This window comes from Carcharodon carcharias, chromosome 17 (genome assembly GCF_017639515.1).
Source record: "Carcharodon carcharias isolate sCarCar2 chromosome 17, sCarCar2.pri, whole genome shotgun sequence".
NCBI classification, from domain to species: Eukaryota; Metazoa; Chordata; class Chondrichthyes; order Lamniformes; family Lamnidae; genus Carcharodon; species Carcharodon carcharias.
In genome coordinates, this window is record NC_054483.1 from 83,474,846 (window position 1) to 83,487,786 (window position 12,941).

General features: G+C 40.1%; 2 protein-coding genes across 3 annotated transcripts in view; one reads left to right on the forward strand and one right to left on the reverse strand.

Annotated features, from left to right (window-relative positions):
- Window positions 1-12,941, forward strand: part of dock1 (dedicator of cytokinesis 1) — a 693,250-nt gene that overhangs the window by 290,586 nt on the left and 389,723 nt on the right. The window lies entirely within an intron of this gene.
- Window positions 1-12,941, reverse strand: part of LOC121290102 (inhibitory synaptic factor 2A) — a 56,307-nt gene that overhangs the window by 23,151 nt on the left and 20,215 nt on the right. The window contains exon 4 of one of the 2 annotated variants that reach the window (XM_041210281.1): window positions 10,491-10,676. The exons of the other annotated variant lie outside the window; for it this stretch is intronic. Within the exon in view, the coding sequence (XP_041066215.1) occupies window positions 10,491-10,676 (186 nt within the window). The remainder of the gene's footprint in view (window positions 1-10,490; window positions 10,677-12,941) is intronic. 2 annotated transcript variants of the gene reach the window in all.

The window sequence follows — 12,941 nt, forward strand, 5'->3', positions numbered from 1 at the left end:
ATTAATATCAAGCCAAAGATACATACTTGAGAATATATACTAGTTTGTTTTATAAGAGAAAATCTTAATGCTTTTATTGTGTAGGTGTGAGCACGACATTGTGATCAAAATTTTTCAGTAAAATTATAAAATAAAATTACCCCAGACTACATCTATTCATCAGTGCTTGTAGTGATTCATTTGCTACTCATCTTTCAGACAGGGGCATTGTTTTAAGCAAAGATATCACAAATATACAGGTCACTGATGAAGATGAGAAATTTAGAGGCTCAAGCATGCTTTCTTCAGGGGCACTACATGAATGATGTGACACAATTGCCATTCATTTATAATGGCCCAATATTTACATATTCTGATAAGTTATCTATATATGCTACAAAAGAACAGTCCGAGGAAAACTTGAGTGCCATAACGTTTTGTGTGCTGTAGAAATTTTGAGACTTATTATTTTGGTTTTGAGTGGCTAGAAATTTGTCTCTTTCTGGACAGTGAGATTATGACACAATTCATCAATTTGCCTTGAAACCACAATGACAACAAAAATGTTGCAGATGAGATGTTACAATTGCTTCTCATTTGTTTTGTTTTCCATGAGCTATCGTGATTAATAGTAAGGATTTGGTCTGTAGCTTTAATTGTTTGTGTTCTGTTGTCAGAGTAATTCATAATAAAACAGCTAATTTTTATGATCCAAAAAAATTGATTCTAATTTTTACAAAGAAGTATTTACTGAATATTCTAAAAGGACCAAATACATTCTTTTATATTGTTTACAAGATACTAAGCAACAATATGGTTCACACGCTTTGAAAAATTTAAAAATACACACTTCAAAATAATAGGGACATGAAATTGGCAGCAATGTCAAATATCACATTTTTACAATACTACCTAAAGAGTAGGATAAAATTGCACCAAGCATTGCAGAACTTACTGACAACCAAAGATAAAGAAGAAATACCCAACTGCACAACTTCATCATGCACAGATGGCTTCAAAGCACAATGTTAACAGCCAAGTAAGTTGAATTCTTCCAAAATCAATGCCTTAAACATTTCACTACAATTGTCAAAATAGACAGTAGGCCTGATTAAGTCTCTAAATGATCAGTCTCTAGTATGATGAACATAAAGAATGGAGACACATCTAAAAGACAAAAATTGAAGTGTTGCATTGTGACTGAAAATCTCATCTCACAAATAAAGCTGTCAAATGAAACTGCAAAGAACCAACTATCCTAAAAATGTGCAATTCATTGAGGTTCATGTTTACAATAGCTCTTGGACTCAGAGATCAGCAAAGATTAATTATATATGACTACATTATTTCACAGACAACTCTGATGCATATATGCAGGATTGGAGAACCACAAAATTAAATAATTTATGTGAAAAGAAAAGGTCAACCTTTAAATTCCTAGATAATTTTTAGCAGTGGTAATTCTTGGAACCTAATTCGATTTTGCTGAGAGATTTTTCCACAATACACAGCCATTTTTCCTTACAATAATGTTTAAGTTATTCTTACTGCTCTCCTTCAAATTTATATGTTTAGTTTGTCATCATAATCCTACAGAAATCATCCTGGCCAATTTTATAAACTGCATCAAAATAAACTTGCAATAGAAAATGTGTGAACAGATTCTATTACAAATTACTGCACAAAATATATTAATACACAAGAATTTAATATATTATGGCAAAATAAAATTGGCAGTGCAAGATAATTTCACATCTCATTGCTAATTTTGAAAAGGAATATGTGCTCAACATACAACTCCTCCACCCTAACAAACTAAACACTACAATGAACGGCTAATATTAATAGAAAATCCATTGAAAATTACAATATTGTGAATGAGATGTTACAACTGCTAAGGGACGGAGCGTAACATAGCTCGCAACATTTATGGAGTGCATTGTAAAAAGAGTAGGAAGTTGAGAATTTGGTGAGACTGAGAATTCAGCACAGAAGAAAGTGTTTTGTATGTTTGAAATAAAAATGTATTGCGATTCAGAAAACAAGAGCTCATTTAAAGTCCTTTCAGGATTTCCCCGTACAGCCAGCATTAACAGGTCAAAACACCGGTGATAATGCTGTTCAAACCTGGCTCCACTTGTGTGTCAGACTCAGTAACTTGTCCAAGCCCTCAATGTCCTGTATCCCAACCCAACAAACACTGCCCCTTCCACGCCCCATTGCAGTCAGGAAAGAACCTCGCTCCCTCGCCTGAATTTCTAATGCAACTGAGCACCACAGAACATGAAAATCCTTAAAATAAACGCAGCAAATGCTGGAAATGTACAGCAACAACTGGCATTTAAGTACCTCCTGTAAAGGTAAGAAAACACCCAGAGCACTTCACAGGGACATAAACAGATAAAAAATGACATTGAAACAAAGCTTTGTCAAAGAGCTAGGCTTTTAAGGGTGGCTTTAAAGGAGGACAGACTGGGACATTTTACTATGTTAAAGGCACTATATAAATGCAAGTTGACGGACCTGCGTATTCCCAGGATGCAAAGTACAACCATGAAGTGCCATAAACTACTCCCCCTGCCAAAAAAAGCACCGAACCCCACGGCAAAGCTCAGATAAACAGTCTGGCTGCCATAGCGACTTTGCAAAAAAAAATCAAACCATTACACAAATGCCACCAACTCCTCTCTCTCCCCCTCATGCATAAATGCAAGTTAGCTTATTTGTCTAAACACAATTGTGGATAAAAGGACTGTTCAGCTGTGTTGAGGCTGTACCATGAAAAATATTCCATTCCTAATAAACCAAGGTACAGTGTCAAAATAGGTGAAGAAATTTCATAAAGTCTATTTTGACAATTCGATTTTTAATCAAATCATATAGCTATGAGTTTTAGTAAATATTTAAAACTAGGAACGTATAACTAATATTTTAATAAATTAATAATTTGAACTAGTTAAATAAATGAATTTTTAAAAATATCTGAAACTAAACCAAATGAATTAACCCAAATGAATTAATCACAAACTATAATTAATTAAAAAATACATTAAACATGGGTGGTTAGCGATGGCAGTGCAAGAAATGTGCTGCATCTGCAGCATGTTGAATTTTGCAGGGAGATCTCGGGCAATTACATTTGTGGTAAGTGTCTGCAACTTAGACATTTTGTCTCAGAGCTGTTGAACTGGATCCTGAGGTGTAGACATTGTAATGCGCTAGGGAAGGGCAGAGTTGGCTGGACATTTTTATCCAAGGGGCATTACACCTCTTGGATTAGGTTGTGGTTTAGATTTGGTTAATGGTTAGGGGCAGGGGGATGTGACTGTAACTCAGTGATGTAAGGGGCCTGCAGATGCACTGATGGACGAGCCTCAGCTTTTGGCATTGTCCAACAAACATGAGATACCTGCTACCGGTGTGGATGAGAAAAGTACTGCTGGAAGGATGGGCAAATGGACTATTGTACCATGGTACAGGAGGCCACTCAAGCTATGGGACCAAAAAAAATATGGTAGTGGTAGGGGACAATATGATCAAGGGAATAGATACTGTTCTCTGCAGCTGCAACCAGGAATCCTGAAGGCTGTGTTGCTTACCTGGTGCCGGGATTAAGGACATCTTCCTGTGGCTGGAGTAGAACTTGGTGGAGGAGTGGGGAGGATCCAGTTGTTGTGGTTCACATAGAATCCAATGAGATAGGTAGAACTAGGAATGAGATTCTGCTGAAGGAGTTTGAGGAGCTACGGCCCAAATTAAAAAGCAGAATCTCAAAGGTAATCTTGGGATTACCACCTGAATTATGAGTTACACATAAATTGACATAGGATCAAACAAATTAGAGGTTTAAATGCATCGTTGAAAGAATGTGTGGAAGGAAGAGGTTTCAAATTCACGGGGCACTGGGACCAGTAGTGGGGAATGATGGACTGGAGACACTGTCCTGGAAAATTTAATAACAGGACCAGAATTAGGACTTCAAACTAAATAGAGGGAGAAAGGGTTTGGCTAAAGGGCCAATTTATAACTCTGAAGATAAATGTCAAGTAAGGTAGCACTTTGGGTAAAATTGACAGATTGTGCCAGGAAGCGGAGTAATTAGTTCACTTCTGTCAATAGGAGAATAGCGCAGCTGAATACGTGACTTAAGAGTTGGTGCAGGAGGGAAGGTTTTAGATTCCTAGATCACTGGGACCGTTCCTGGGGAAGGTGGGACCTACACAAGCGGGATGGTCTACATCTAAACCAGAGTGGGACTAACATTCTTGCGGGCGGGTTTGCTAGTGCTTTTGGGAGGAGTTTAAGCTAATTCGGCAGGGGGAGGGGACACAGAATGTTAGCAGAATAGGGACACATCATAATACAGTAAAACAATCAAGCCAGAGGGAGTACAGCTGCATAAGTTTCAAGGAAGTAAGGCAAGGCTGGATGGCCTCCACTTTAATGCCAGGAGTATTGCAGATAAAACAGATGAGTTAAGGGTGAGGATTGACACGTGGAATTGTGATATAGTAGCCATCACAGAGATGTGGTTGAGGGAGGGGCAGGATTGGCAGCTCAACATTCCAGGATATAGGATCTTCAGGTGAGATAGGGGAAGGGGGTAAAAGAGGAGGAGGTGTTGCATTATTAGTTAAAGAGTCAGTTACTGCAATAAGGAGAGATGATATCTTGGAGGGGGCAACGAATGAAGCTTTGTGGGTAGAGCTTAGGAATTAAAAAGGGGCAGCCACATTGTTAGATGTTTATTATAGACCCCCAGATAGTCAGCGGGAAACTGAGGAGCAAATATATGTACAATTTGCGGAGGTGTGTAAAAACAATAGCAGTCGGGTAATTATATTAGGTGGTTTCAACTTTCCCAACATTAATTGGGATAGACATAGTGTTAAGTGCTTAGATAGAGTAGATTTCTTAAAATGTGTACAGGAGAACTTTTTAGGTCAATATATAGAGGGTCCAACAAGGGACGGCGCAGTGCTGGACCTAATTCTGGGGAATGAAGCTGGACAGGTGGCTGAGGTGGTGTTGGGGGAGTATTTTAGTGATACCGACCACAACATAGTACAATTTAAGCTTGTTATGGACAAAGAAATAGACAAGTTGCAAAAAAATGTTTTGGATTGGGGGAGAGCTGATTTTAGTAAAATAAGGCAGGATCTAGCCAAGGTAGACTGGGAACAGCTACTTGTGGGAAATCTACAGAAGAGCAGTGGGGGTGGGGGGGGGGCGGTGTTCAAAAAGGAAATGGGGAGGGTACAGGCTCAACTTGTTCCCTCTAGGGTGATAGGAAGGAGTAACAAGCCCAGAGGACCATGGGTGGCCAGAGATATTAAGGATACGATGAGAAGGAAAAGAGAGGCTGATAGCAGGTACAGTGGGAGCAAATCAGCGGAGGCATTAATGGAGTACAGAAAGTGCAGGGTGGAGCTTAAGAAAGCATTTAGGAGAGCAAAGAGGGGAAATGAGAAAGCTCTGGCTGGTAAAAGTAGGGAAAATCCCAAGATATTCTATAAGCATATCAATGGCAAGAGGATAAGCAGGGAAAGAGTAGGGCCCATTTGGGACCAAGGGGCCAATCTATGGGTGGAGCCAGATGGCATCAATAGAGTGTTGAACGAACACTTCCCATCTGTCTTCATCCAAGAGAATGAGGATGAAGATATCGAACTCGGGGAGAGCAAATTAATATAGGGAGTGACAAGGAGTTGGAGGTGTTGGTAGGCTTAAAAGTGGACAAATTTCCAGGTCTGGTTGATTTGTGTCCCAGACTGCTGAGGGAGGCAAGGGAGGAGATCGCAGGGGCACTGACCCAAATTTTTAATTCCTCTTTGGCCACGGGGGAGGTGCCAGAGGACTTGAGAACAGCTAATGTGGTTCCGCTATTTAAGAAAGGTTGTGGAGATAAGCCAGGGAACTACAGGCCAGTGAGTCTCACATCAGTGATAGGGAAACTATTGGAGAAAATTCTGAAGGAGAGAATCTATCTCCACTTGGAGAGGCAAGGTTTGATCAGGGGTAGTCAGCGTGGCTTTGTCAGAGGGAGGTCATGCCTAACAAATCTAATTGAATTTTATGAGGAGGTGACCAGATGTGTAGATGAGGGTGGTGTAGTTGATGTAGTTTATATGGATTTCAGCAAAGCCCAAAAGGGCCCACATGGGAGACTTATAAAGAAGGCCAATGCACATGGGATACAGGGTAATTTGATAAGGTGGATTCAAAATTGGCTTACTTGTAGGAGACAGAGGGTGATGACAGAAGGCTGCTTTAATGACTGGAAGCCAGTGTCCAGTGGTGTACCACAGGGATCCGTGCTGGGTCCCCTATTAGTCGTCATTTATATAAACGACATAGATGACTATGTGTGGGGTAGGATTAGTAAGTTTACGGATGACACAAAGATTGGCTGGGTGGTTAACAATGAGTTTGAGTGTCTTGGGCTACAGGAAGATATAGATGGGATGGTCAAATGGGCAGATAAGTGGCAGATGGAATTTAACCCTAAAAAATGGGAGGTGATACACTTTGGAAGGAGTAATTTGACAAGCAAGTATTCAATGAAAGGCATGACACTAGGAAATTCTGAAGAACAAAGGGATCTTGGCATGTGTGTTCATAGATCTCTGAAAGCGGTGGGGCATGTTAGTGGGGTGGTGAAAAAGGCATATGCCGCACTTGCCTTTATCAATTGAGGCATAGATTACGAAAGTAGGGAGGACATATTGGTGAGGCCGCAGCTGGAGTACTGTGTGCAGTTCTGGTTGCCACATTATAGGAAGGATGTGATTGCACTGGAGGGGGTGCAGAGGAGATTCACCAGGATGTTGCCTGGGATGAAATATTTAAGTTATGAAGATAGGTTGGATAGACGTGGGTTGTTTTCATTGGTGCAGGGGGCGACCTGATCGAGGTGTGCAAGATTATGAGGGGCATGGACAGGGTGGATAGGGAGCAGCTTTTCCCCTTAGTTGAAGGGTCAGTCATGAGGGGACACAAGTTCAAGGTGAGGGACAGGAGGTATGGGGGGATGTGAGGAATAACATTTTTATCTAGAGGTTGGTGACGGCCTGGAATGCGCTGCCTGGGAGGGTGGTGGGAGGGTTGTCTCACATCCTTTAAAAAGTACCTAGATGAGCACTTGGCACATCATAACATTCAAGGCTATGGGCCAAGTGCTGGTAAATGGAATTAGGTAGGTAAGTCAGCTGTTTCTCACGTGTCCATGCAGACTCAATGGGCCGAAGGGCCTCTTCTGCACTGTGAGATTCGGTGATCCTGTGAATTCCTTGGGGGTAGACAGCACTATGGTCTCTGATGTTGCCTGCCTGTGGGGAATTGTAGTTCGGGTGACACTATGCAAACAAATTTCTTCCCAGAGAGTTTAATAATGATAATAGGGCATTGGCGACTATGGCTACGTCAGGAAAAAAGTTTAAAAAAAATTAAGGACCCTACATCTGAATACACAAAGCATTCATAACAAAATAGATGAATTGATAACATAATAAAGAAAAATGGATTTGACCTGTATCCATTGCTGAAACCTAGTTGCAAGGTGACCAAGGTTGGGAACTAAGGCCCAGATTTTCATGGATTCGGGTCTACTCCAGAGGCATTTAAAAATGGCGGACAGGATGCTACACTGGGATTCCTTTCCTGATTCCTGGCGCCAGCAGTTTTCATTGGCATTGTGATAAGGGTGCAGGTAGCAAGCATGCATTCTGCATTCCCAACCTGGCCAGCTCAATTGCAGAAGTAGACATATCATACCCCACCCTCCTCTAACTCGTAAATTTTTTGCGGAGTTGGGCCATCTTCTGGATGACTTGTGGTTCATTGTCGCTCAGAGATGTCATGAACCTAGTCTGAATTCAGGAACCTTTTGAATGATAAGTTTGAATGGTCTTATCCATGTCTCCATTCCCCATTGTACCCTCCATCCCCTCTGTACTCCCCATGTCCTCTCACTGAGTATGCACTATCCACACAACCAATATAATAATGTCAAGTCCTGAAATGTTAAGGAAAAATAAAAACCCATTCAGAAACCTACTTTGGGAATACTGCTGTTATTACAACCTTGTATAAATATCAGACAGAGGCACTCATTGTTTCAATAACAGAAGCCATCCCTCCCTTCACACTTCTTAATTTTGTCCAAATAAACATACAGCCATTGACAAAGCAAAAGAAAGAAATCCTAACTTATTGATTGACATCTTTGAGGTTATAATCAAAGCAAACACTTCATTTCCAGTTGTCAAAATAGAACCCCTGCTGAGTTAATTCATTTGTGAATTTGGAGCTCAGCCAAACATTCAAAATGAGGTCATTTGGAAAAACATGTTTAGCCAGCTTTCTCTGTTGATATAGTCCTGAATAGCTATGCCTGATTGACACTTTTAAACGGTTGTAAGAACAGCAGTTGTTTTTCAAAGCAGATTTCTGAATGGGTGATTTTTTTTTCTCAGCTTCTCAGGACTTCCCATTGTTATTAAATGGCTCATTGGTTCTGTATATAGTGCATATTGGGTGAGTGGGCAAGAGGAAGTGGGTGGGGTGTGAAGATTGAGGGTTAGAGGGCTTAAGAGCGTTTAAATCAACTGGGACAAAGTCTCAGAGGCTGTCCTTCTAGCCAGCCTGCCCCCAGCACTCACCTGCCCTCATGGCCGCCATCGATCTGCTTCCGGGGTCAGCAGGCCTAACTTGACCCTGCTCCCTCCTCTCCGGTGCAAAAATTGTGTGAGACTTGACCATTTATATCTGCCAAGTCGGGAGATTTCCTGACTGAAACTACCCGCTTTGGTAGTGAAAATCCAGCCCTAAATATGCTATGGGATATGACTTTTGGAAATGATAGGCAAAATGGAAAAGAAGAGGAGAATGAGATAAAGGCAGTAGGCATAAAGTTAGAAGACCAGAGAAACAATGTAGAATCAGGATGGATGGAGCTAAGAAATAATAAGGGGCAAAAAACACTGGTGGGAGTGTCATATAGCTCCCTCCTAATAGTGTTGGACAGGATACAAATCAGGAAATTAGAGGAGCAGGTAACAAGGGTAATGCAATAGCTTTTAATATTTATATGGACTGGGCAAACCAAATTGACAAATGTAGCTTGGACAAAGTTCATGGAATGAATTTAAAACTGTTTTCTAGAACGTTTTTCAAGAAACCGACTAGGGAACAGTCTACTTTAGACTTAGTGTTGTGTGATGAGGAACTTTTAATTAGTAATATTATAGTCAAATATCCTCTGGGGAGGAGTGATTGTAATATGGAAAATTTCCCATTAAGTTTGAGTGCGATGTGGTTAAGTACAAAACTAAAGTCTTAAATTTAAACAGTGTCAAGGTATGAGGGGCAAGTTGGTTGAGCGTAGATTGCAAATTTGATAGGAAAAATATGAGAGGCAAGCAATGGCTAACAATTAATTAACTTATAATTTTTAACAAATTTGTATTCCCTTAAGGAACAAAAACTCTGGGAAAGCGGTCAAACCATGACTAACTGGAGATATTAAGGATAGTATTAAACTAAAGGAAGAGGCCAACAATGTCGGCAAGAAGAATAATAAGCCTGAGGAATGGGAGAGTTTTAAAATTCAGCAAAGGATGGCCAGGAAGTTAATAAAAAGGGAGAAAATAGAACATGATTGTAAACTAGCAAGAAATATTAAAACAGATTCCAAAGGTCTTTTGTAAATATGAAAAATAGAAGAGATTTTCTGCAGTAATGTGGTTCCTTAGAGGCAGGAGAAGTCATAATGCGTAATAAGAAAATACAAGCAACATTTAACAAATATTTTGTGTCTATCTCCAGATTAAAAGAGACAGAGTATACTGGACATTGCAGGGAACCAAAGGTCTAATGAGAATGGGGAACTTAAAGTAATTTAATATTTGTATTGAAAAGGTACTGGAGAACTGAATGGGACTAAAAGTAGACAAATCCCCTGGACCTGATAGCTTATGTCCTAGGGTTTTACAAGAGAATGCTTTAGAGATATGGATGCATTGTTTTGATTTTCCAAAATCATTGTAGAATGGTATCTATGGATTGGGAGGTAGCAAATGTAATTCTTTTATTCAAAAAAGGAGACAGAACAAGAAGACAGGATCAGTTAGCTTGACTTCAAAATTGGTAAGGACATGGTAAGAGGTTACAATATGATTAGGTAAAGTCCAAACAGTTGTATGAGAGGGAAATTGTGTTTGTGTTGGAGTTTTTTGAGGGTGTAGCCCTTTTCAGAAGGCATTTTAAGGATTTTAGATTGAGCGTTTAGGGACTGAGATTTTAGATTTCTTGTTTGTAGAAAAGCTTACCGGTCCCAACTGGGATCATAACACAGCATGCCTTCACTCATCAGTACCATTGAAGCTCATTAGTTGTACAGGTACAGTGTCTCAAATCCAGCTATCCAAAAACTGGCAATGTCCAAAAACTGGACTTTTTAAAAGTTTTCATGCATGGATTTTAATTATTATTACATGAGCAAAATAACTTACCAGCTTGTTCTGCAAGGTGCTGAATTGGCGCAGTGGCGCACTGAATAATTATCGGCTTTGTGCGCCTGTCTTATCCCATGCTCTGAGTGGTCCGAGTGACCCTTGATACGACCCGAACTGCCCGACCCGAAAACCGTCAAGATCCGAAATCTTGGTTCCGCGGTTACCATTTTTGAGATACTGTACCTGTATATTAAGTGCACGTTTGCAGTGATTTGAATTTTATATTTCATTTTATATATAAGTCTGCCTAGTTACTATTTCTCACTAGCAAGAAATGTTGAACTGTATGGAAAAGTTAATGTAAGTTGGCGTCTAGAAGAACTTCTTGTATTAACTTTGAAAGATTTCATATCTGGGCATATTGAATTATCTTCTAAGCATTAACTATTCATTAGACAAAACATATGTTTTATCACATTAGCATTCAAAGAATACAGATCGTCTGGAGAAAAAAATAATTAGTTTAAGAATTCCAGTGCAATGCTACTTCGTATATGAAGGAACTGACTGATGTACTTGAGCAATCAGCACAAAATTGGTATATTTGTGTGCACCGCAGCATTCATTTTGTATTACTTGAAGTAGTTGACAGCACTGCAAGGAGGATATAAATTTTGTCAAGTTTACTTGATCCTTCCAGTTTTAAAACCATCTAATTTTGAATTTACCCGCCTTGAAGTACTAATTTTGGACAGGATGAAATAGTTTGTGTAGCTAAATAGCATTATGTAGTCACTTCACAAATGTAATAACATCACAATCCAATCCCTCTATCATTTAGGTTTCTCTCTAATGTCTCCTTTCCAAACTGTAATATCCTTTTTTTGTACTGTGGCAACATAGCTGTAGACAGTATTTTAAGTGGGGTCACACTAATGATTTACAAAGTGGCAGGATTACTTCATTATCTCGGTTCAGTATTGACCAATAACATAGCCACAGATTATTTATAATCTGATATTTACTATGCCAGAACACTTCCAAATTGTTGTTCTTTAAGAAGGGTTGTTGGCTTTGGTTTTAGCTCATGATTGGCAAAAATGACATGGAAAGCAGAGATCCATATTGCAAATCATGATTTTTCCCAGTAATTTTAAATGGTAGTTTAAAGCAGAAAGACAGCACTGGATTTTACCAGCTGTCTAGGGACAGGCTAGGAAGCAGACAGGCCCCTAAAATGGCAAGAGACAGCCCTACTGCCACCATGGCATTGTACCAGCAGTGGGTAAGGTGGAGGACCATCCTCCCACCAAGAGGCCAATTGTGCCACTTGTTTCAAATATCTAGTTCATAGCTGATCTAAATATTTTAGAGGTAATGTTTTGTTCTGGGAAGATTGAAGTTTAACTGTAGAAAAGGGGATAAATGCAACTAAAGCAGCTTGGGACAAAAACAGAAAATGCTGGAAAAACTCAGCAGGTCTGGCAGCATCTGTGGAGAAAGAAACAAGGGCCATATGGACTTGAAACGTTAACTCTGCTTTTCTCTTCACAGTTGCTGCTAGACCTGCTGAGTTATTCTAGCATTTTCTGTTTTTGTTTCAGACTTCCAGCATCTGCAGTATTTTGCTTTTATCTTAAAGCAGCTTGGAGTTTTCAAAAGGGCCATGTTGACACACTCCCTGGAGACCCACGATAAGTACTGACACATTCCCCTATTACTAGAAACTCACTGCTAGAAAGGTAATATCCTAAAACAGCAGGTACATTTACTCAGCTGCAGAGTTGGAGACGTGATGTCTTCACTGCTTGCAAAGAAGTGCAATCCAGAGAGATGTTTTGTTTTGGGAGTTACTGCTAAATTTGTTTAAAGGCATTCAGTCAACTCTGAAAGGCTACCTCATCCTGGAGATGGTTGGAGCTTAAGAAGGTTCTCTGGTTTCAGTTTATCTGTGTTTACTGGAAGCGTTCTGCAGCAAGGTAAGAGGCTCCATTGTGAAAAAATGCTGCTTTTTTTTTATTCATTCATGGTGTGTGAGTATCACTGGCTAGGCCAGCATTAATTGCCCACCCCTAATTGCCCTTGTTGAGAGGGCATTTAAGAGTCAACCACATTGCTGTGGGTCTGGAGTCACATGTAGGCCAGATCAGGTAAGGAGGGCAGATTTTCTTCCTAAAGGACATTAGTGAACAAGATGGGTTTTGACGATAATTGTCAATGGTTTTCATCAGACTTTTAATTCCAGATTTGTTTTTATATTGAATTCAAATTTCACCATCTGGTGTGGTGGGATTCAAACCTGGGTCCCCAGATCATTACTCTGAGCCTCTGGAATACAAGTTCAGTGACAATACCACAAGCCACCACCTTCCCCAGCAGGCTTCAGGCAGTTAGGGTTCAGAAAAAGTTCTGGGAACCGTTCGGTGCAGTGTGAGTTGCAGTTTGAATCTCATGTAGCTTGCAGCTCACAGAGAAGCCCTGGGAGCTGTTCTGTGCAGGTGCAGTTCA